The sequence below is a fragment of the Lepidochelys olivacea genome (assembly GCF_965140295.1).
Source record: "Lepidochelys olivacea isolate rLepOli2 genome assembly, chromosome: 3".
Lineage (NCBI taxonomy): Eukaryota > Metazoa > Chordata > Testudines > Cheloniidae > Lepidochelys > Lepidochelys olivacea.
In genome coordinates, this window is record NC_140413.1 from 15,999,029 (window position 1) to 16,022,287 (window position 23,259).

The 23,259-nt window shown below is 42.2% G+C and overlaps 1 protein-coding gene across 1 annotated transcript; it reads left to right on the forward strand.

The window, feature by feature from the left end:
• Positions 1–276: 276 nt before the first annotated feature.
• Positions 277–23,259, forward strand: MEP1A (meprin A subunit alpha). Its single transcript, XM_084623593.1, has 14 exons — positions 277–373; positions 458–482; positions 589–642; positions 1,831–1,871; positions 1,997–2,072; positions 3,139–3,256; positions 6,153–6,328; positions 11,674–11,895; positions 12,568–12,717; positions 15,636–15,851; positions 18,097–18,570; positions 19,817–19,990; positions 22,128–22,332; positions 22,919–23,259. Exons 1-14 carry the CDS (start codon positions 305–307, stop codon positions 23,064–23,066), a joined length of 2,148 nt encoding a protein of 715 aa, XP_084479719.1. The 5' UTR covers positions 277–304; the 3' UTR covers positions 23,067–23,259.

Sequence of the window (23,259 nt, forward strand, 5' to 3'; positions counted from 1 at the left end):
TGGGCTGAATTCAGACCTGGAAGCCGTACTTGAGATCGGAGTCTGGCCCTTCAGCTTTTGGAATGAAGACAGAAAGATATCAGGCTGCTCAGTTACGTGTTCTTGCAAATAGACTTAGGTGAACAATGATCATGACACCATCTCATGTCACTGAAAAAATCTTTACTATTTTAATAATTCTCCTGGTGAAAAGGATGGGTTCAAAGTTTCTTTCCTGATGATAAGTGCAAAGTTCAAGGAACTGCTCTATAAAATGTGAGAGTTGTAAATTGTAAATACTCTGTTTTCTCTCTCTGCTGCAAGAATGGTTTCCACTTACTTTTCCTCATGCCTATGTCTCATATTATGCTTTGCCTATTGCAGTACATTCTCGGTAAGTCTAACTCTTGTATTGCCAGATCCTCTCTTTCAGCACATGTTACACAACTTCTACAACATGTACTTTACTCTCTTTCAGGTTAGACACCTTCCGAAGGGAGAAGGTAAGGACTCGGTAAACTATTTCTAGGGTTGAGATATTTTCTTTTATTTTTTGTGGGTGGAGCGGGGGATGCATAATGTTTTCTTCTTAATTTGCTTTTCTTACAGCACGCGATGCTGATGCTGGTGAACTGAGGGAGGACATTCCAGCAATAAACTTAGGTGGGTTGCATTTCTAATTCCTATGCAGTCCTTTTGAGATGGTTGTAAGCAAAATGCTGGTGCAACCTTCTAATATTTAGAAGCTTTAATTTTTTTTTAGTCTTTTTTTTTTTAAACTGGGTGACATGGTCAGGCAGGGCAGGCAGTCAGATCAATGGACATAAACAGACATAATGAGGGCAGGATGGGACTGACCATCCTCCTGCACACCAGTGTTCCTGCATCTTAGCCTTGCCACAATCCTGCTGTCCAAACCTTGGGCTTCTCCTGCACGAAAACCAGAGGTCATACTGACCTGTGTGGTAATTCTGTGATGTTAATGAACAGCCACTAGGGCTGAGAGCCTTTCTCTCCTGAAGACTCAGAGCTATTGGGCCAGATCTATAGCTGAGGGGAATTTACATTGAAGTGAATGATACTATTCCAATTAACAGTATAGCCCAGAGTGGGGTGCCAATTAGGAATGGCTTTAGAAGCCAGTTAGCACTCCCCCCCACCCGCCATAACAGCTGGTTCTAGAGAGTCAGCAGTAATTTAGTGGTTTACTGTGTTTCTGTCTGAACTGTATAGAAATTACATGGAAAAACACGTAGCAAAATGAACCCACCTCATTTAATTTTCTATTTTTTGTAATCTGATTTTGATTATATATATATAAAATCTATTCTATTCTTATCATTGCAGCAGCTTACCGAAGGACATAGTGGATTCTCCATCATTTAAAGTCTTTATATCAGAACTGGATCTCTTTCTAAAAGAGATGCTCTAGCTCAGACACAAGTTCTGAGCTTGATGCAGGAATCAGGGGGTGAAATCCTATGGCCAGTGTTATGAAGGAGGTCAGACTTGATGATCGGAATAATTAGAATAGTTTCCTCTAAACTTAAAATCTATGAAGCTATGATTATAGTGAAGCAAAGACATTGGAGCATAGACAGCCATAAGGCAGAGTAAACCTCTCGTAACATGTTTTTTAGAAACCTGTCAAATCAGGTAGCAGCATCTGCTGTTAATTTAGGGACAGAGCCATTACTTCAGTGAGACTAGAAACAGGCCCTTCATAATTATCCATAAATGTCACTTGTGGACTTCAAACTTCCATGATTCTATAAACTCAGCATTTTTCGGGATATAAGATACAGTATTTGAGATTCCATTTAAATAATCTGTTCCTAAATTGCTTTTCAGCTGCTGGCCTGAACCTATTTCAGGGGGATATCTTACTGCCAGTAAGTATTTTGTAAATGCATGGATGTAATTCGTACGCATCATATTTGCAGTACTACTATTATCCCTCTTCCCTATTCCAAGGGATGCACCACTGACTGTTAATCTTTCCCTCTTGTTTCAACAGAATGAGCGTAATGCACTGAGAAATGAGGCCTACAGATGGAAGTTCCCCATTCCCTATATTCTGGGTGATGACTTAGGTAAAGCAGACTATATTTTATTCTTCAAATTTTACGGCCAAATGCTGGTCTCATTGGAGTTAACATGATACCAGAATTTGACCCTAAGAGAAATGACATTATGACATTCAAAGCTTTAAAAAATACACTAATAAGCAGGCCCATCAATTACACTTAAGATCAAATTCCACAGCATCACAAAGATATAGCAAAAAATGTAATTTAAAGTGTTTGTCTCTGACTGCGATATAGCATAATTCAGTGGCTTTCAAATTGTGGGTCGCGACCCAGTACTGGGTTGCGGAATGTAAGGCTCTGGTCAGCACCGCTGACTGGGCACTTAAAAGTCCTGTCAGCCGTGCTGCCCAGCTAAGGGAGGCTAGTTCCTACCTCTTCTGATACCGGAAGCAGCCAGCAGCAGGTCCGGCTCTTAGGCAGGGGCCGATAGGGGGGCTCCACACGCTACTCCCACCCTGAGCACCGGCTCCACACTCCCATTGGCCGGTTCCTGGACAATGGGAACTGGCGGGAGGATGGGGGGGTCTGTGCCTGTGGGCGAGAGCCACGCGGAGCTTCTTGCACGCCTCCGCTTAGGATCCAGACCTGCTGCTGGCTGCTTCCAGGGTGCAGTGCGGTCCGCGGTGCTAGGACAGACAAGAAGCCTGTCTTAGCATCCCGGCTGTGCTGCTGACTGGGAGCTGCCAGAGGTAACCCTCCGCCCCAACCCTGTGCCCCAATCCCCTGTCCCAGCCCTGAGCCCCTCCCCAAACCGAGAGCCCCTTCCTGCACCCCAAACCTCTCATCCATGGCCCCACCCTAGATCCTGCACCCCGAACCCAGAGCCCTGACCCCCTCACACCCTCACCCCTGCACCCCAACCCTCTGCCCTATCCCTGAGCCCCTCCCACATCCCAGACCCCTCATCCCCAGCTCCATTGGGTCACAGGCATCAAGAATTTTCTTCTACTGGGTCACCAGAAAAAAAGTTTGAAAACCACTGGCATAATGTATGTACAGCATATAGCTTATCTCCACAGACAAGTGATCTACAATATATTAACGGTACTTTTTGAAATATATTTTCCAGATCTGAATGCCAAGGGTGTCATACTTGAAGTGTTTGAAATGTTCCGTCTTAAGTCTTGTGTGGATTTCAAGCCATATGAAGGAGAGCGCTCCTATATACGATTTCAAAAATCTAATGGGCAAGTATTATGATAACCTCCTAGATTCTTGTTTAATTTTCTTTGGGTAGATTTGCTGCACACCCTTAAACAGTCGCCACCTTCTTCCCCAGAGATGTTTCCATTTCAGTGCTGGGTGAAGTGACCCCTATGTACGCTCCTTACCTATTTTGCAGGGGTGTTGGGAGGCAGAATTTGGGCTTTGAAATCTTTAGAAGAAAAGATGCCATGAAAGCTCAAGTTATTGAAACACAGTTTTTATTTCCTGTGTATAAACTATCTCCAGATCACTGAGTACAAAGGAGGCAGCTAGAAAAAGATAAGAATCTTATCCAGTATATCACTTATGTATGTTTCTTTTATCTCATGGTTTCTTAAAGGACTTTTCAGAGTCAAAAAGATTATTATATTTTCCCCTGTCCTCCACTCTGCCTTGGCTCATTTATCCTCCAGACTGAAGAGACTTTTTCTGGATCCCATCAGGGCCAATTCTGAGTCATCCAGAGAAGTCACCAGTGAATGACATAAAGTGTTCCCTTCCCTTAAATGCTGAGCATGCTGCCTCTGCAACACTCTTAACTCCTGCTGGCCCAATCAATAGCTCAGATCCCAGCACATTACATACTCCCTCATAAGATGCCTAAGTGCCTCTCATCCTAAATCCCACTAGTGACAAATTCTTTAGCACAAGAGGTGGAAGGTTCAGTTTTCACTGATGAGGATGGTGTCTGTATGTGTAATCCAGTCTGGCCATGTGTTTCATGGCAAAATGGCACCCATAATGGGACTATAGGAGGAGAGATTAAAAAGATTCAGACTGTTCATTTTAGGAAGGAGACAACTAAGCATTATGTGTGTGTGTGGGGGGGGTATGATAGAGGCCTATACAATCAGGAATGGTGTGGAGAAAGTGAATAGGAGAGCGTCATTTACACCTTTGTCATAACACAAGAACTAGGGGTCACTTGATTAAATTAATAGGCAGTAGCAATAAAACAAACATAAGGAAGTACTTCTTCACACAGCACACAGCCAACCTGTGGATCTCGTTGCCAGGGGATGTTGTGAAGGCCAAAAGCATAACTGGGTTAAAAAAAGAATTAGATAAGTTCATGGAGGATACATCCATCAGTGGGTAGTAGCCAAGGTGGTCAGTGACACAACCCTATTCTCAGGGTGTCCTTAAACTTTCAACTGCTAGAAGCACCTGGCATTGGCCACTATTGGAAGACAGGACACTGGGATAGATGGACCATTGGTCTGACCTAGTATGTCCGTTCTTATGTTTTTAACTCTCGTAGACCTAAGACAGGTTTCAGAGTAACAGCCGTGTTAGTCTGTATTCGCAAAAAGAAAAGGAGTACTTGTGGCACCTTAGAGACTAACCAATTTATTTGAGCATAAGCTTTCGTGAGCTAAAGCTCACTTCATCAGATGCATACTGTGGAAAGTGTAGAAGATCTTTTTATATACACACAAAGCATGAAAAAATACCTCCTCCCACCCCATTCTCCTGCTGGTAATAGCTTATCTAAAGTGATCACTCTCCTTACAATGTGTATGATAATCAAGGTGGGCCATTTCCAGCACAAATCCAGGGTTTAACAAGAACATCTGAGGGGGGGGGTAGGAAAAAACAAGGGGAAATAGTAAGGAGAGTGGTCACTTTAGATAAGCTATTATCAGCAGGAGAGTGGGTTTGTGTGTGGCGGGGGGGCGGGGGTGAGAAAACCTGGATTTGTGCTGGAAATGGCCCAACTTGATTATCATACACATTGTAAGGAGAGTGATCACTTTAGATAAGCTATTACCAGCAGGAGAGTGGGGTGGGAGGAGGTATTTTTTCATGCTTTATGTGTATATAAAAAGATCTTCTACACTTTCGACAGTATGCATCCAATGAAGTGAGCTGTAGCTCACGAAAGCTTATGCTCAAATAAATTGGTTAGTCTCTAAGGTGCCACAAGTAGACCTAAGACATTGTGAATGAGCTTGTCTAACAGGCATAACTTGTCATATACTGGCCTCCTGTGATAATGTCTTCAGAGCCAGGGACTGCCTTTATTCTGTGTGTTGGTCAACACTGAGCACATTGTCAGCACTGTAACAAATAATAAATAATAACATTGGTTATTTAGTTTATTTGAGCATAAGCTTTCATGAGCTACAGCTCACTTCATCGGATGCAGTCAGTGAATGCATCCACTAAATGCATCCGATGAAGTGAGCTGTAGCTCACAAAAGCTTATGCTCAAATAAATTGGTTAGTCTCTAAGATGCCACAAGTCCTCCTTTTCTTTTTGCGAATACAGACTAACACGGCTTCTACTCTGAAACCTGTCATTAGTTATTTAAATATTTATGTGAACATTTTTTTCAACATCATTTTGGATAAAGTAAGTAAATTGAGTCCTTAAATACAGACCTCCAAACTCTTCTCAAGTGACAGCAACAAAAATGATTAAAGGTCTAGAAAACATTACCTGTGAGGAAAGATTGAGAAAATTGGGTTTGTTTAGTCTGGAGGAGAGAAGACTGCAGCAGGACTTGATAACAGTTTTCAAGTACATAAAAGGTTGTTACAAGGAGGAGGGTGAAAAATTGTTCTTCTTAACCTCTGAGGATAGGACAAGAAGCAATGGACTTAAATTGTAGAAAGGGTAGTTTAGGTTGGACATTATGAAAAACTTCCTAATTGTCACGGTAGTTAAGCACTGGAACAAATTACCCAGGCAGGTTATGGAATCTTCATCATTGGAGGTTTTTAAGAGCAGGTTAGACAAACACCTGTCAGGAATGGTCTAGTTATTACTTAGTCCTGCCTTGAGTGCAGGGACTGGACTATATGACCTCTTGAGGTGCCTTCCAGTCTTACACTTCTATGGTTATATGACTGTGCACTCTCTCTCTTTCTCAGGTGCTGGTCTATGGTCGGTGATCGGCAGACAGGACAAAACCTTTCCATTGGGCAGTGGTGTGACCATAAAGCTATTGTAGAACACGAGCTCTTACATGCGATGGGATTTTATCATGAACAGTCGAGGACAGATCGGGATGATTACGTGAACATCTGGTGGGATGAAATTCTTTCAGGTCAGTTTTAAATATCAATACAGATTTTGGGAAGAACAGAGAGTATTTTATTTTTCTCACTAATACACTAAGATTTTAAAGCCTCTTGACATGGAATTTTAGAGCCAGATGAGAGTCAAGGGTGCAGCATCAGACATCTCTAAAAGCTGATACTCGTGCAGGTTTAGATGTAGTAGATAGTCCGACATCATTTTATCTCAGCTCTGCTTCCCCCCCCCCCCCGAGGGATAACACAGATCAGAGAGGCAGCATTGCCTAGTGGATAGGGGACTGGCCTAGATGTCAGGAGTCTTGGGTTCTGCTCCTGGCTCTGCCAGTAACCTGCTGTGTGACCTTAAGCAAGTCATTTTACCTCTGTTTTCCCTCTCCCTATTTCTCTGTATTCTCTTTTTGAATTAGAAGCTCTTTGGGGCCGGGGCAGTGTTTTACTATGGAGTTATACAGTACTTAGCACATTGTGGTCCTAGTGCTAGAGGTTAATGTGATATAAATAATAATAAGGAAAGGAGAACGCACACATAAAAGTAGAAGAATGGAAGAATTGAGGTTCAACAATAACCTGTCCCATGTGACCATGTAACAAATATCACCTCCACTGGCATCCTTATTGCTAGTCTCAGCATCAAGACCATGAGCCACTCTTTTACTCTTAGAGGAGGTTCTTTTTGCTCAGTGTTGAGGTACATTGGTGGGACTGTATAGGGAAGCTTGCGGTGTTGTTGCCCATGGTATATGTGATAAACAGATGACTTCAATGTTCAGGGCTATCCACTCACCACCTTTCACAAACACTAAATAAATGCAAGACAAACAGAAAGAAAATGTACCAAAATAATTCAGTTATCTAATTAACTGATGGTAAAAATACTCTCTTCTGTCCTCCAAACCGAATAGCTGTCATTTTGTACTAAACGGATAACAGTAGTATATGCATGCTCTCTCAGCTCTGCCCCAACATGTGTCTGACCCGTGTGGTGGCAGAAGGGTCTCTAGAAGCGAGAGAGGAGTTGAACATCCATGCCAATTCCTTCCTTAATGTCTGTGTTGGGACTGCCAACATGGCATGACTGGGATGGGCAACTCTTGATGTGGGCTTTACATACCATGTTTTTCATCATTAAACTGAACTAGGAACAACTCGCCTCACTTAGATCACCAGTCAGTCATCAGATGGCAATAATTTTCAGACGATATTAACTTGAGCTGGATTTAAATATAAAATACAATAATAATATTAAATGTAGGGCCTACATGCCTCAGCTGAGTTTGGGGTTCCACTGTGCCAGGTGCTGAACAAATACATAGTAAGAAACAGTCTCTGGTCCTTACAATAGATAAGACAGACCAGAGAGTATAATTATCCCCATTTTTCAGATGTGTTGAAAGGCTCCACAACCCATTACCAATAGTAGAATCATAGAAAGGCTGGGCTGGAAGGGACCTTGAGAAGTCCTTTAGTGCAGTCCCCTGTGCTGAGGCAGGACCAGGTCCTAGACCATCCCTGGCAGGTGTTTGTTAAATCTGTTCTTAAACACCGCAAGTGATGGGAATTCCACAGCCTGCCTTGGAATTCCACAGCCTCCCTATTTCAAACTGAAATATCCTTATAGTTAGAAAGTTTTTCCTAATATCTAACCTAAATATTTCTTGGTGCAGATTAAGCCCATTGCTTCTTGTCCTACCATTAGTGAACATGGAGAACAACTGATCACCATCCTTTTTATAACAGACTTTAACATATTTGAACCTTAGTCTTCTTTTCTCAAGAGTAAACATGCCCAGTTCTTTTACTCTTTCCTCATAGGTCAGGTTTTCTAAACCTTTTATCATTTTTGTTGCTGTTCTCTGGATTTTTCCAATTTATCCACATCTTTCCTAAAGTGTGGCACTCAGAATTGGACCCTACTCCACCTGAGGCCTCACCAGTGTCACACAGAGCAGGACAATTACTTCCCTTGTCTTACATATGACCCTTCTGTTAATAGACCCCGGAATGATATTAGCCTTTTTGGCAACTGCATTACACTGACTCACATTCATAGAATCATAGAACCATAGAAGATTAGGGTTGGAAGAGACCTCAGGAGGTCATCTAGTCCAACCCCCTGCCCAAAGCAATTTGAAATCCACTATAACCTCCAGATCCTTTTCATCAGTACTGACATCTGTGTACCATTTTGTGCATGTGCATAACAATATCCTAGTTATTTCTCATTTTGTAGTTTACATTTGAATTTTCCTTCCTAAGTGTAGTACTTTGCACTTGTCTTTATTGAATTTCATCTTGTTTCATTCAGACCAATTCTCCAATTTGTCAAGGTCATTTTGAATTCTAATCCTGTCCTTTAAAGTGTGTGCAACCCCTCCCATCTTGGTGTCAGCCACAAATTTTATAAGCATACTGTCCACTCCATTATCCAAGTCATTAAAGAAAATATTGAACAACACAGGACCCAGGACTGAATCCTGTGGGACCCCACTAGATATGCCCTCCCAGTTTGACAGCACACCAGAGATAGCTCACTTTGACTATGGTCTTCAATTGGTTGTGCACCCATTTTATGCTAATTTAATCTAGATCACATTTCCCTATTTTGTTTATGAGAATATCATGTGGGATTGTGTCAAAAACCTTTCTAAAATCAAGAGATGTCATAGCTACTGCTTCCCCCCTAGGCCAGTAACCCCATCAAAGAAGGAAATTAGGTTGGTTTGGCATGATTTATTTTTGAGAAATCCATTATGGCTATCCCTTATAACCCTATTCTTCTCCAGGTGCTTACAAATTTATTGATTAATAATTTGTTCCAGTATCTTTCCAGGTATCAAAGTTAGGCCGACTAGTCCATAATTTCCTGGGTCCTCTTTGTTCCCCTTTTTAAAGACAAATGCTGTGTTTGCCCTTCTCCAGTCCTCTGGGACCTCATCAATTCATGAGCTCTTGAAGGTAATTGCTAATGGTTCTGAGACGGCTTCAGCCAATTCCTTAAGTACTTTAGGGTGAGTGTCATAAGTCCCTGCTTACTTGAATACATCTGATTTATCTGATATTATTAACCTGTTCTTTCCCTAATTTGGCTTGCATTCCTTCCCTCTTGTTGTCACTATTAATTGTGTTGAGTATCTGAATGCCATTAACCTTTTTAGTGAAGACTGAAGCAAAATAGACATTAAACACATCAGCCTTCTTGATCCCTGGAGCCAGCCAGTCATCAGTTTTCTTTATTCTTTTCACATGATCAATAACACCCCTCTCTGCCTCCTCTCAGCCCAAATATGACACATGCAATAAAATGGTAATTGACTGGGAGCATTATAACATTCTCCTGCCTAACGCAAAAAAGGAAAAAATATAGCAAGTGCATGTTAGCGTAACTTTACTGCAGGTACGATGTTCTGCAGGTGTCATTACAAGCTATAGATCCCACTTCCCGCTGGGATAAATCCTGCAGGCCTTACTGAGGGAAAACACTTCTTAAAGTTTCTTAGGGGAGTTGAGAGACTGCAACTCTAGCTGGGCACTGCACGGGGGATACAGTGGAAGGTTCTGCATGCCCTCCTCATATCTTGCATCTGCATAAAGACTGGATAATCTCTGGCTCTGAATCACTGGCAATATTTGTGCAACCTGCCAGCTGCTTCTTCTATTGGCAGCTAGTGCCATGCTCGTCTTAGAACGGATCTTCATCTAAAAGTTAGAACTGATCTTCTCGTAGACTACCTGCCTCCAAGCTATAAGAAGCTATAGTGCTACCCTGGGAGGAGTGACATCCTTTCTGATAATTAATCCAGTCAAAGTCTCAATTCAAATCTCTAAAAGGAAATAAACATAAATTTTCAGATAATCCTCAGCCTTGAATCGCAGACCATTGTGTTGAGCATGTAGCTGCTTACCCCAGTAAGCTACACTGGGAAATAGTACAACTGAGGCTATTTAGTAATAATTGTTCATTCAGTGCGGCCACATGCTATTTCTAATTAAGAAGAATAAGAAATTTCATAGCAGTGAGAAGCAGCCAAAACATTCACAGTATAGTTTGAAATGTTAATTTTTTCCCTCTCTTTCCCTCAAACTCTGCAAGCTTGAAACTGGTCCCTTTTGTGAATTATTTGCACTAAATAGAGACTATTTTCATTGAAAAAATAGGTCTTTCCTTTTTTTATAGCAACATTGTTTTTAGGAAAATGATGGAAATGTTACGATTTCATGTGCTTCTGCAGCCAAATTAACGTTTTAGTGTCATAGGGATGTGAAAATGGATAAAATTGCAGCAAATGTTATATCTAGTGTGGCAAAACTGCATTTTCACTCAGCTCTAAATGGAAGATGTAATTTGTCCCACAGGCTAGCGGGGGCTGGGAGCACTCTACAGACTAAGGGTGCATGTTGCATCCATCCCCCTCCTGAGAAGAAGTACCCCTGGTTGTTCTACAGTGAACCGAATACCCAGGCAAACATTTGCATCAGTAATTAAAGACTCCAGAATGAGGCATGCTCATCATTCCTTAGGGCTTAATCCTGCGAGGTGCTGAGCACTCTGGCCCCAATTCTCGCAAAGCACTTAAGCTTGGGCTTAACTTTTAAGTGTGTGAGTAGTCCCACTGAGGTCAACAGATTTACTCACATGAGTAAAATGGAGCAGTTACCTGCATGCTTTGCTGGACTGAAGCCAGAGAGTTTCACACTTTGCAGGGTCAAGGCCATAGCTAGAAGAAGACTAGCTGTAATGTGAGGCATAAAGGAGGCAGAGAAGGGAAGCAAATTAGACAGAAACAAGGAGATGCCTGAGGACCTTCAGAAAAGGAAAAAACATTCAGAACCACTTTTTCAAAATGTGGCCTTATATATACGTGCACCATTTCTGAGCACTGTTACTAGTGCATGCCATCTCATGTGCACAAGTCCAGACTCTGCTCTCACTGAACTAGTTTACATAAGTGTGAGTTAGGGAGAAGTTGGCTCTTACGATCTATTTACAGGTGCAAGCTGAGTGACCGTCAAGCACAAATATAGTTCGTGCATGAAAATTCCATCATTTGCCTTCACAAGTGAAAGCTCTCAAAAGCTGAATCTGGCAGTTATTTAAATGTGCACAAGCAGAAGACACGTGAAATGAAAATTGGGATCTAAAATATGAGGACTTTGTTGTCAAAATTGCTTCATAAACCAATAATGTAAGATTCTAATTCTAACCATATGGTATTTGTCTTTGAATCCACCATATCCGCTCTGCATTAATATGTTGTAACTTTTGAGCTTTAGTATGTCCATCCCAGGGACATTTTTGCCTTGGGAAAGATTCTGACCATTTTAAAAATGAATCACTCATTTGTTCTTTCACCAGGCCAATCTCACAACTTTGTGAAGTACGACGACATGTTAATCTCCGACTTGAACACCCCCTACGATTATGACTCAGTAATGCATTATGAGCCGTTATCCTTTAACAAAAACGAGAGTGTCCCAACAATCACTGCGAAGATACCAGCATTTAATGACATTATTGGGCAGCGCTTGGATTTCAGCGCCATTGACTTAGAAAGACTCAATCGCATGTACAACTGCAGTAAGTCCATACTTAGCCATTATCAAGTGCTTTACATTTTTGGACTTTAACAGGATTTCTTTGCTCCCCCTTCATTTTTTATGTCTAAATAAATAAATAAAAAGACGAGAGAGCCAAATTGGGAGGAGCTATAGAAAACTTGTCCTCAGTTTACCTTACTGTGGGGATGAGTGATGTGTGGAGCAGGTTATTTTCCCCATCCCAATCCCTTTCTAGGTCTCTGCTAGCCATTACTGCTTTTGAAGCAGTCCAGCAAGTGAATGAAAGACTTACACTCATCCAATTCTATGCCTCCTTTCATGTGTGCTTTATTCAGGGATCCCCCTCAATGAATTAACCTCTTCCTCCTTCAGATCCTTGCAGTTGTGATAACTCCAAGAAATCAGCCAATTGTCAGGCTGTGCATCAGTCAGGGATAGCTGATTTTATTTGCTACCTTCAGGAACCAACAAGTTGTGTAATAGCTCCCTAAGGAATGATTTTGACTACTCAGGGAGGGTAAAGGTTGCAGGATTGTATATGGGCCGTATGATGTGTTGCATAGAAATGTATCCCTCAGGAAAAGCGTACAGAAGGGAAAAATAATTTGAACAGCATTATCCCAGTCTTCCTTAAAACACATTTTATTTACTAGAGTCTTCTTTGGATTTAACCATATGCATGTTCTTTCAGCTTCAACTCACACCCTTTTGGACCAGTGTGCTTTTGAGTTTGCCAATATCTGTGGCATGGTTCAAGGCACCGGAGATGATGCAGACTGGGTCCATAAGAAGAGCAGCCTCATGGGACAAGAAGACCACACGCTCCTCGGACGCTGCAAAGGTAAAATAAAAAATAAATACAGACCTGAGTACAAGTTAGGGACCCCAAAGGTCACTTTGTTCATGCCTTAGTGAGGGTGACAGCTGTGTTTTAAAGACAGCTTCAGACTGATGGTAACATTGCAGCCAACACTTGGAAAAACTTCGCAGCTGATCAAACTGAAAGGTACTTCAAAGCCAGGAAAAGCATGACTATCTTGGAGGATCCTGTTCTAAAGAAGGCTTGTTTGTTATGACCCTGGCCATGCTAGCACCCTTTTCCCAGCACCTTGGCAATGTGCTTCCTTTTGATAATGAGGAACAAAGGTGCTGATATTACCAGTGCCAAATCAGAAGCTTTTTGCAACATACACTGCATTCTCTAGACCATATCAGCAATATCAAAGAGGACAAAGAACACGTATTATGGTTTATGGTATTAGAGGCATAATAAATATATGCTGGAATGTGACCTACACTATCTACCTCTGTTTGATTAACAGTGATTTTAGCACAACATAAGAGTGAAGAGTTGCACGCAAATCTCTGATAACTGTTACATTTGAAACATAAACGAAGTGTGAGGTGTGTTGAGGCTGGTACAGTCTCAGGTCAATATTTGGTTTCCTAAAGAATCAAACAACAATGATTTTAAGGTCCTTCTATTCATGTGTTGAATGACAATTTTACACAAAATCCCCAGTTTTCTGTTTTTCAAACGAGTGGCATCACAAAAAAATGCAAAGTCAGTCCCTAGCATGAGCCAGTCACAGAGCCCGGCAGTGTCAGTCCAGGAAGAATTTGCTCACACATTAAAGTAAAGAAAAATTCTCAAAGGCTTGTTTGACAACTAAGGACCTGATTTTCCACTACGTAGTCAGGCAGAACTCCCTCAGACTTTGGGAAAATATGACTTCAGCGGGAATTTTGCCTAAGTAAGAAGTGCAGGTGTAATGACCCTAAGCATGAGCCGCTATCATTTGAGCTAAAGGAGCAATTCCATTTGCTGGCAGCTGTGGTACACTCTTATCCCCTAATGTGGACCAGCCACAAAAGTGAAGAAGACACGGAGACTCACACTCTCTCAGGAATGGTTACACAGGATCAGATACAATTTAAACAAGGAATGGGAAATGATACTTGGAAGCAATCTAAGGGTCACCAATAAAACAGCCTGCAGGCTTTCTTTGAATTCTTTCCCCTCCTGTGACAATCAATGTCCAGACACCCCCAGGAGAGAACAGGGGGCTCTGAACCCCAAGGGATAAGCAATTGAATCAGCGGGTTCTACACAATGTTACAGAGTAGAACTGTAGGTTAAGTAAGGTCTTTCATGAAAAGCATGTAATGTCCGAAACTTGATGGTCATTAGGAGGTCAGCGAGAAGTCCAGTGGCACCTTAAAGACTAACAGATTTATTTGGGCATAAGCTTTCACGGGTAAAAAACCCGCTTCTTCAGATGTGAGAGGGGTAGCCATGTTAGTCTGGATCTGTAAAAGCGGCAAAGAGTCCTGTGGCACCTTAGAGACTAACGGATGTATTGGAGCATGAGCTTTCATGGGTGAATACCCACTTTGTTGGATGCCACAAGTACTCCTTTTCTTTTTCCGACCAAGTGGTTATTCACCCAGGAAAGCTTATGCTCCAGTACGTCTGTTAGTCTATGAGGTGCCACAGGACTCTTTGCCACTTCTTCAGATGGTTATGAATGTATGCGTGGATATATGTGTAGAACATTGTCCTAGTAACGAGGGTGCAGCTGCCGTGTCGCCTCCCACCAGGCAGGCAGGCAGGGCACCTCCCAGGCTAGCTGTTTACATTAAACTAACTCCAAGATGATGGTTGGTGGACTAAGGCAACCTGGAGGGAGTTTCCCCACTCTCTGTAACCATGAATTCTCATAGCCTGAAAGGAAGAGGAAAAAACTGCAAACCCCCCAGTTAAAAGGGAAGGAGTTTGAAGTGCAGGCTATGCAGAAACTCAGGGCCAGCATCTCAGCAGGGTGCTGTTCCTTAAAAACTGGATCCCCTCTAGGACAGAGAGCATGCTGGGAAACTGTTCAGCGGCAATAGGTAACTTGTGTTAGAGAAGGGGATTTCGCTAATATTGAAGTGTAAAGTCTGAGGTTGTGTCTCTATGGTTAAGTTCTGTGTAACTCGTTATGTGTTTTCTTTTCCTTGTGATTTCATCTCTGAATCTGTGATTTTTCTATTAAATAAACTTTTTATTTATTTTTACCCTGAGCAGTTATCTGTTGACTGGGTCAGGTTGCGCTCCTTCTGGGATGATGATCCCAATGGAAAAAGTCCAAGTGTCTGGTTGTTAAGAACTCAGGGGATGGATATGGGGAGGCTCAGGAGCAGACGGGCTATTGGGGTCACCCTACAAGGAGTAACTAGGTGGGTGGAAGCCCTTTATGCTTGAAGGCTGGCTGCTGGTATCGGAGTGCTGAGCTATTGCAGCATAGCATTAAGGCACCCAAAGTTATAAGGCAGGCAGTGACAGAACCCTTTTCCTGTCTGTGTGATCCCCAAAATGTCACACCCCTATTTTTTATTTCACAGGTGTAACTAAAGGGACTTTGGCTGTGTGACAGTACAGTCTAGTGACTAGAGAAAGTATCCAGGGGCTTGACCCCAGTCTATTCCTGGGTCTTCTGTGTAGCCTCTCTGTGCCTCAGTTTCCCTGTTGGTGACATGGGGATATGAGATAATACCTAAAAAGATGATGGCACTGTGAGGCTTAAGAAAAGCACCACTAACTGTACATGCAGCTGTTTTATCTGCACTGCACGTACATTTATGCAATCACAAGTCATATGCAGCAGGCAGAAAGATTAAGAAGAGGCAATAATTAATAATTAATTTATTATGATTATTTGTTAATTAATAACTAATTAATTAATAATTAATAATACTTAATACTCACTTTCTCTGTAGATGCTGGTTCTTTCATGTACTTCAGCACTAGCTCTGGCCAGGCAGAAGATATGGCTCTCCTAGAATCCCGGATCCTTTACCCAAAGAGAACTCAGCAGTGTCTCCAGTTCTTCTATAAGATCTCCGGAAGCCCCTTGGACAAGCTTGTCATCTGGGTTAGAAAGGATAATGGCACCGGGACTGTTAACATGCTGGTTAAAGTCAAAACATTTCAAGGTATTTTTGAAAATATTAGACTACAAAAAATTGGGGTGGGTGAGGGATACCATAGTGTGTTCAGAAATGAGACAAACTGGTTCAGAAACACAAGAGTTTTCCTAAACCAATCAGGTCAGCATCTTGCTATCCAGGTAGGTATTCTGGTATCTGAGCACAACATACCTACTACGTGGATGGCTGTATGTAAGCCCTGGATGGTGAAATTCTGATGGTCCCAAACAATATAGGACACCATTTTAATGCTTTGGGTAAGAGCAAAGCAGGACTGTAAAAGATTTACATTTGCACCATGAGGGGTAATTAATCACTGTTCTCATGCAAATAGGAGCAATGATCCTCGGCATTGTTAATGCAAATAAGACCTTTCATTCCTGACAAGTTGCACATGTATTTGCTTCTAGAGCATTTTCCATGCAGAAAATTCATTAACTCCTTATTGCTTGCCAGTAGAACATGGTTCCAATGATTCACTGAATTTAAGTGGTTTCAGAGTAGCAGCCGTGTTAGCCTGTATTCGCAAAAAGAAAAGGAGTACTTGTGGCACCTTAGAGACTAACTAAGTTATTTGAGCATAAGCTTTTGTGAGCTACAGCTCACTTCATCGGATGCAGTGAGCTGTAGCTCATGAAAGCTTATGCTCAAATAAATTTGTTAGTCTCTAAGGTGCCACAAGTCCTCCTTTTCTCTTTGTGAATTTAAGTGGCACCATCTAATACAAGTGCTTTGACATCAAACTTTAAACTTGTGTCTGAACAGAGAACACTTAGAGCATCCTGGGGTCAGCCTGGAATAATAGGGAAGGGTGAAGGGTTAGCTAACGAATGGTCTCAGAATGGACCACACAAAGTCAGAGACCTAGTAGTCCATATTCTGATAGTATGTCAGTCATACTAAATAACACCTGACTTCATGAGCAATCCTGCTGATTTCAATGCACCTGACACGTAGAATTGGACTTCTCAAGGAGTCTTGTGCTTCTCAGTGTGAGTAAAGGTATCAGAATCTGGCTTTCCTACAACAGAAAGGGCAACATTCAGCCCTTGTGTCACTCTAACGACTGCCATAGAGTCACCTTGAGAAAGGATCTGACCCTGATGGTTTATTTTGAGATCACTTTAGACCAAGTTAAAAAAATGCAAACCCAAACATTGTTGAGATTTGCCACTTTTTGTGAGTTTGCTCAACAGCACAAACTCAGCTATCGTGAAATGGTGCTGTTGTGGTGGCAATATCCAGGGAGTTTGGGGGACCTAGGAATATCCTGCAGGTGGGATTTTCAGGATGAAGGATTGTACCTTGGCAAAATCAGGGTGATATTGGGACAGCTGGTGCCAGCTTCCCTGAGCCTCTTGTTTGTCTCATTGACTTCTTATCTCTTGTCTTTCAAAGTGTAAGCTCTTTGGGTTAGAGACTACCATTTACTAAATATTTGTATGGCACCTAGCACAATGGGCCCCTGGCCTAGCTGAGCTCTGGTGATACTGAAATATAAATGTATAATAGCAACAACCTGAGATCTCCACCCTGAGGGGTTATGGGGGAATCCACATGTCTTAGTATGCGGTTTAAATAAGTGGTTGGAGAACAATAAATGTGCTACTAAAGACTTGTCCATGCTACAAAATTAAGTCGACTCAAATCACTGTATAGATACCACTGTAATTCACGTCCACACTTCTTCTGTCGGTGGTGCGCGTCCTCACCAGGAGCGTCCACTGACTGAAGTGGGGCATTGTGGAACACTGTCAGCTGGAGTCTGGCAGCCCCGCATGGGGATAATATCTGTTCCCTGCCCCCCACATCACCTTGGTGCTGATAGCCCAAGCTGTCAGCTGGATGCCAGGCTCACAGCTGGGTCCCCTCCCTCACTCCAGCACTGACAGCTGCCTTGGCACTGACAGCCCGAGTTGTTAGCCGGGGACCAGGTGAGCCACGTGCTTGGCTGACAGCTCAGGCTGTCACGCCAGGGTGTGGGAGGAGGCGACTGACACTTTGGGCGGTCAGTGGTAGGGCAGGGGTGGGGCCCTAACTACATCGACATAAGCACTGTGCCTCTTCTGGAGGTGGAGTCATGATGTTGGCATAGTGGGCCACTTACTTTGGCGGAAGCAGCATTCTAGTGTAGACACTGACATTAGTAGGTCAATGTAAGCCACCTTGTGCTGACCTAACTCTTTAATGTAGACCACGCCTAAGGTATATTGTTATTAATTGTGTCCCTTTTTCTCATTTCTTCCGGTAGGAGATAGCGACTACAATTGGAAAATTGCCCATGTGACCCTCAATGTTCAAGAGAAGTTCAGATACGTCTTCCAAGGACTCAGGGGCAATCCCAGCAACTCATCTGGTGGAATTTTTATTGATGATGTCACCCTAACTGAGACACCATGCCCCCATGCCGTGTGGCTCATTCGGAACTTCACCCATATTCTCCAGACTTCTGTTTCAGGCTCTGTGATGCGTAGTCCCCGGTTTTATAGCCCTGAGGGTTATGGTTATGGTATATCTTTGTATCCTCGTGGCACATCTAATTCCTACTTTCCAGATTACACCCGCATTTCTTTTCACTTGTGCAGTGGAGAGAATGATGATGCTCTGCAATGGCCTGCTGAGAACAGACAAGCTATTTTAACGGTGCTAGACCAGTACCCTGACATCAGGAACAGGATGTCCTCAAGCAGGACCTTCACAACAGACAAGAGCCAAGTTTTGCCGGGTAAGTGGCTTTTGCATGAAAATGACTGAAACAGCATGCACAAGAGAAAGGGAGTGTGATTCAGTGGAGAGGGCATGGGACTTGGAGTCAGGAGGCCTACTTTCAATTCCCAGCTGTTCTATTACTTGGTCAGGTGACCTTGGGCAAGTCCCTTCCCCTTTTCTGAGCCTCAGACTCCTTATCTGTAAAATGGGAATAGTGATACAAGCTCACCTGGGATAACAATGTGCTCTATAAGTGTTAGGTGTTTATTAATAATTATTATTTATTATTATAGGGGCGAATGAGCCCAGAGATATATGAGTTTGACTCTAAATATAAAGTTCTTCAAAGCCAAGTCAAGACCCAGAATTCTGCCTGTGTTCTTAGAATGGGCTCAGGGAGATCAGAATACTTCCAAGCTAGTGACAGGATCTGATGAGTGGTGTGTCAAAATGTGACATTGCAACACCACAAGAGCATCACCTTCCCGCGATGCACCTGACCAACTGAACATGCAGATTTTGCGGTTTGGCAAACTTGAATACAGACAGCTTGGTTGCATTTAGATTGTCATCCAAAAACCGTCATGCAAAGCATCCAAAACATTTTATTTAACGAATAAAGTAGTTGGAAATCTGTGGGAGTTCTGAGTTACCATCATCCAGAGCACATCCAGTAATCCCCCGCCCCATCCATATCTCTGTCTCCATCAACTGCCTCTTGCCTTACACTTAGATTATAAACTCTTTGGGGAAGAGTAACAGCCGTGTTAGTCTGTATTCGCAAAAAGAAAAGGAGTACTTGTGTACTCCACAAGTACTCCTTTTCTTTGGGGAAGAGGCAGTCTTTCTGTTCTATGTTTGTACAACACCCAGCTGGTCCATGACTAGAACGTCTATGTGATATTGTAATAAAATTAATAATAAGAACAATAAAGAGTTTGATGGTAAAGTAAAACCGCAACAGCTGAGTCCCCATCTCTCCATACCTTTCTCAGTATGATCTTTTCTATATTAATGTTTTTAATTACAAAGATTTTTCACAGAACAATAATGATGGATAAAATCCAGAACCTCTAAACTCTCACACCTCTAAACCTCTAAACTTTCAAAATCTGAATCTTACTTTGTGGCATGACTTCACCACTAGTTTTTTAATGCAGAAAAAGTCCTTGTAATGCTTTAACATCTATCGCTGAATAACATTTGGTTCTAGGCTTTTTGCTGATTAAAAACAAGTCATGCATAATTCTATTATTTTGCAGATAAAAATGATACTTCAATGTGGGATAAACCATCTGTTGTCGGAACATTCGACCCTTCATGCAACTGTAATAGAAGCTTAGACTGGGGGTGGAGTAATTTCATCTCTCACAAACATCTGAGACAGAGGAATTTCCTGAAAAATGATGATCTCATTATTTTTGCAGAATTTAAAGGTGCAGAATCTTTTCTTTCTCTTCATAGAATCATAGAATATCAGGGTTGGAAGAGACCTCAGGAGGTTATCTAGTCCAACCCCCTGCTCAAAGTAGGACCAACCCCAACTAAATCAAACTGAACAGGCTCTTCCTTCAATGTCAGTTCAGATGGCTATTCCAATAATGATTGTCATCAATCTCTGAGCCCCTTCTATTTTGCAGGGCCAGATTTTTAATGGTGTTTAGGTACCTAAAGATGCAGGTAGGCACCTTGTGTGATTTTTCAAGAGCTCCTAGGTGTCTAACTCCCATTGATTTCAATAAGAGTTAGGCACCTAGGCATTTTTGAAAATCCCAGTGGGTGCTTATCTGCATCTTTAGGTGCCTAAATACCTTTAAAAATCTGGCCTGCTGTGTCTGTTTGGAAAAGGATGTCTGGAATTGAACACAGTATTCCAAGTAAGGATGTATAATTGATTGATGTAATGAGCTAGTATATTTTCAATAATCACCCCTGCTCCTAATTTCCGTTTTATGTCTTGATTGCTTATTTTTGGCTTGGGTGTCCATTTTTGGAAGGATATCTCTTTGATTGAATAACCTCTTGAACTTTGCCATTTAATCTTCTGGGGTAACATTTTCAGAATAGCTTAAGTGATTTAGGAGTCTAAATTTCATTTTCGAAAGTGACGGCATTTTAGATCCAAAGTCCCATTGACTTTCAATGGAAAGGAAATCAAAATCCTTAGAAGACAAAATCATTGACTTTCAATGGGACGTAGGCTCCTAGGCCCCGGATCCTCAAAGGTATTTAGGCACCTAATGCCTACCAATTTCTGTGGGAGTTGGGTGTCTAAATGCCTTTGAGGTTCTGGGCCCAAGAGTTCTAATTTTCTTGAAAATGAGATTTAGTCTCCTATTTTGCTTGGACACTTGAAAATTTCATCCCCAATCTTCTCTTACATGCCTGCATGCTTCCTTTTCTGTTGAGGGGTATGCTTTCCTTCTGGGACACTCTGCGCAGGTTGCTTGAATAGCCTCCATCATGAGTCTAAAGATTTTAATTTCCATTCTTTTGTCTTGGGGGTCAGCTAACTTCTTTACCCATCTCCAGTGTATTACTAAGGGCTTGTCTACACTTGAACGCTACAGTGCACCGCTGCAGTGTTTTAAGTGTAGACACACCCTAAGATGAAACTAGCCTATCCGCCTCTGTTCTTGTCCATTCTCTTTCCAAGAAGCAATCATTTAATATGTCGAGAAATTGCCACTCTAAACCTTGTTCCATCAGGACATTTGATCTGTTTATACCCAGCTAACTGAAAACACCATTGATTACTGTTTATTAGAATTCATTGCTTCTGTGACCTCCCTCAGCATTGTGCACTCCATTATAACCTTTCCCGCATCTGGAAGTTGGTAGAACAATTCTGTTAATATCTTTCTATTGTTATTACGTGGGACTTGTATCCATACAGATTTGATGTTTGTCACTCCACCCTGTTTCAGCAAAGCCCTTTATATTCTAATTCACCTATTTCTGCTTTAAGATCTTCCTTTAAAACTTCATCAACTTTCTGTGCCAGCAGTCTGGTTACACTTTGGTTAATGTGGAGCCTGAAAATTCCCCAGTGCCTAATAAAATGAAACTCCTCCTGCTTATGCCATCTTGGCATCCATGTATTAAAACCTTGAAGTTTCCCCCTTTTAGCTAGCCCCATGTGAGGGCATTTCAGAGAAAGCTACCATAGCAGCCTTGCACTGAAGTCATTTGCCAAGTAATCTCTATTATTGGTGAAGTGATTCCTATATGTGTTAGTGGTGGGTTCAGACTGTAAAATGTGGATCTGGATTTCAAGCATCCCAGGCTGTAAGGTTTTAGTTTGGTCCATTCTATAATATATATATACAAATATACATATAGAAAGTATATGTATATATACATGGATATATATTATACGTATTAATGTATATAGCAGGGGCATGTTCTCCTCTTTTTATACATGCAGAGCTTCCTCCAATACAAGTGAGAGCTCCCTGTGTGGAGCAAGGAGAGATAATATGCCATTGCTGAGATCCTTTCGGATGAAAAGTGCAATGTATAATAATGTCAGTCGCTATTAATCACTGTCTCTCTTTTTTTCCTTTTCAAAAGATCTCACCTATCTCAAAAAGACTGAAGTCCCTATTAAACCTGCTCAATCCATCACCAAAGACCTTATTCTTGAAAGGCAAAGGAGATCAGCTCTGAACACTGGCTCCCTTGAAGACTGGCCATCCTACATGAGAGACCCGTGTGACCCAAATCCTTGCCAAAATGATGGCGTCTGTGTGAATGTGAAAGGGAAAGCAAGCTGCAGGTACCACAGGCCCCTTTCATGCCAGCCGCAGATTTCTCATGCACTAGCTGATGCATCTAATAGACATTCAGCTCATGAGAAGATAAGACTCTCCGTTCACTGCTACAGACATTAGTATCAAATCCTCCACATTGTCAGGCACAGTGATAGGAACACAGCACTCCTTTGCTCAGCTTTTGGGAATTCTCTTACTAGCAGTCCTCAGGGCAGTGCAGGGACTGCTCCCTTTGTGGGTGCTCCCAGGGGACATAAATTACCCTAAAGGAAGTGGGGATGATGTGGGAGACTTGGCCTGAACCCCTCTACTGGGAACTGCCCCATGCAACCCAGCCATCTTGATGGGGAAGGAGCCTCCTTGAGCTCCCTCTCCTTCTCAGCTCTGGGAGGGGATGGTTCCCCATAGGACCCTGCTCAAGGCTGTGTCTAGATGGAACATCCTCTCTCAAACCAAACAGTCCTCAATCCACAGCAGACAGGCCCCTTAGTTCTTTCAGGAGTTCTGAATGTAGATGGATGATCTTGCAATGTCCCTGCAGGGCAGGAAAATACACACCAAGCCTTTACATTTGTTGCCTTTTATTCCCAGGTGTCCCTCAGGCAACACCTTCTTCTATACAGGTGAGAGATGCCAGGCTGCACAGGTCCATGGGAATCTCCTTGGAATGATGGTTGGTGGAGCCGCCGGAACAATAGTATTAATTATCGTAATTGTTTCCATGCTAACTAGAAGATAAATGCTTCAGCGTGATTTTTTTCCTGGAGCTTGAGAGCATTTGGTTTTTAATTAAAACAGATGCAGGAATAAAATATGTAGAAACTCTCAAGATATGGATATAGAAATGTTCAACTAAAATCTCAGTGACAATGCGTTTGCTCTGCAGGGCATAGCATTTAAAGATCCTTCACCTAGAACTTCTGTTTAATAAA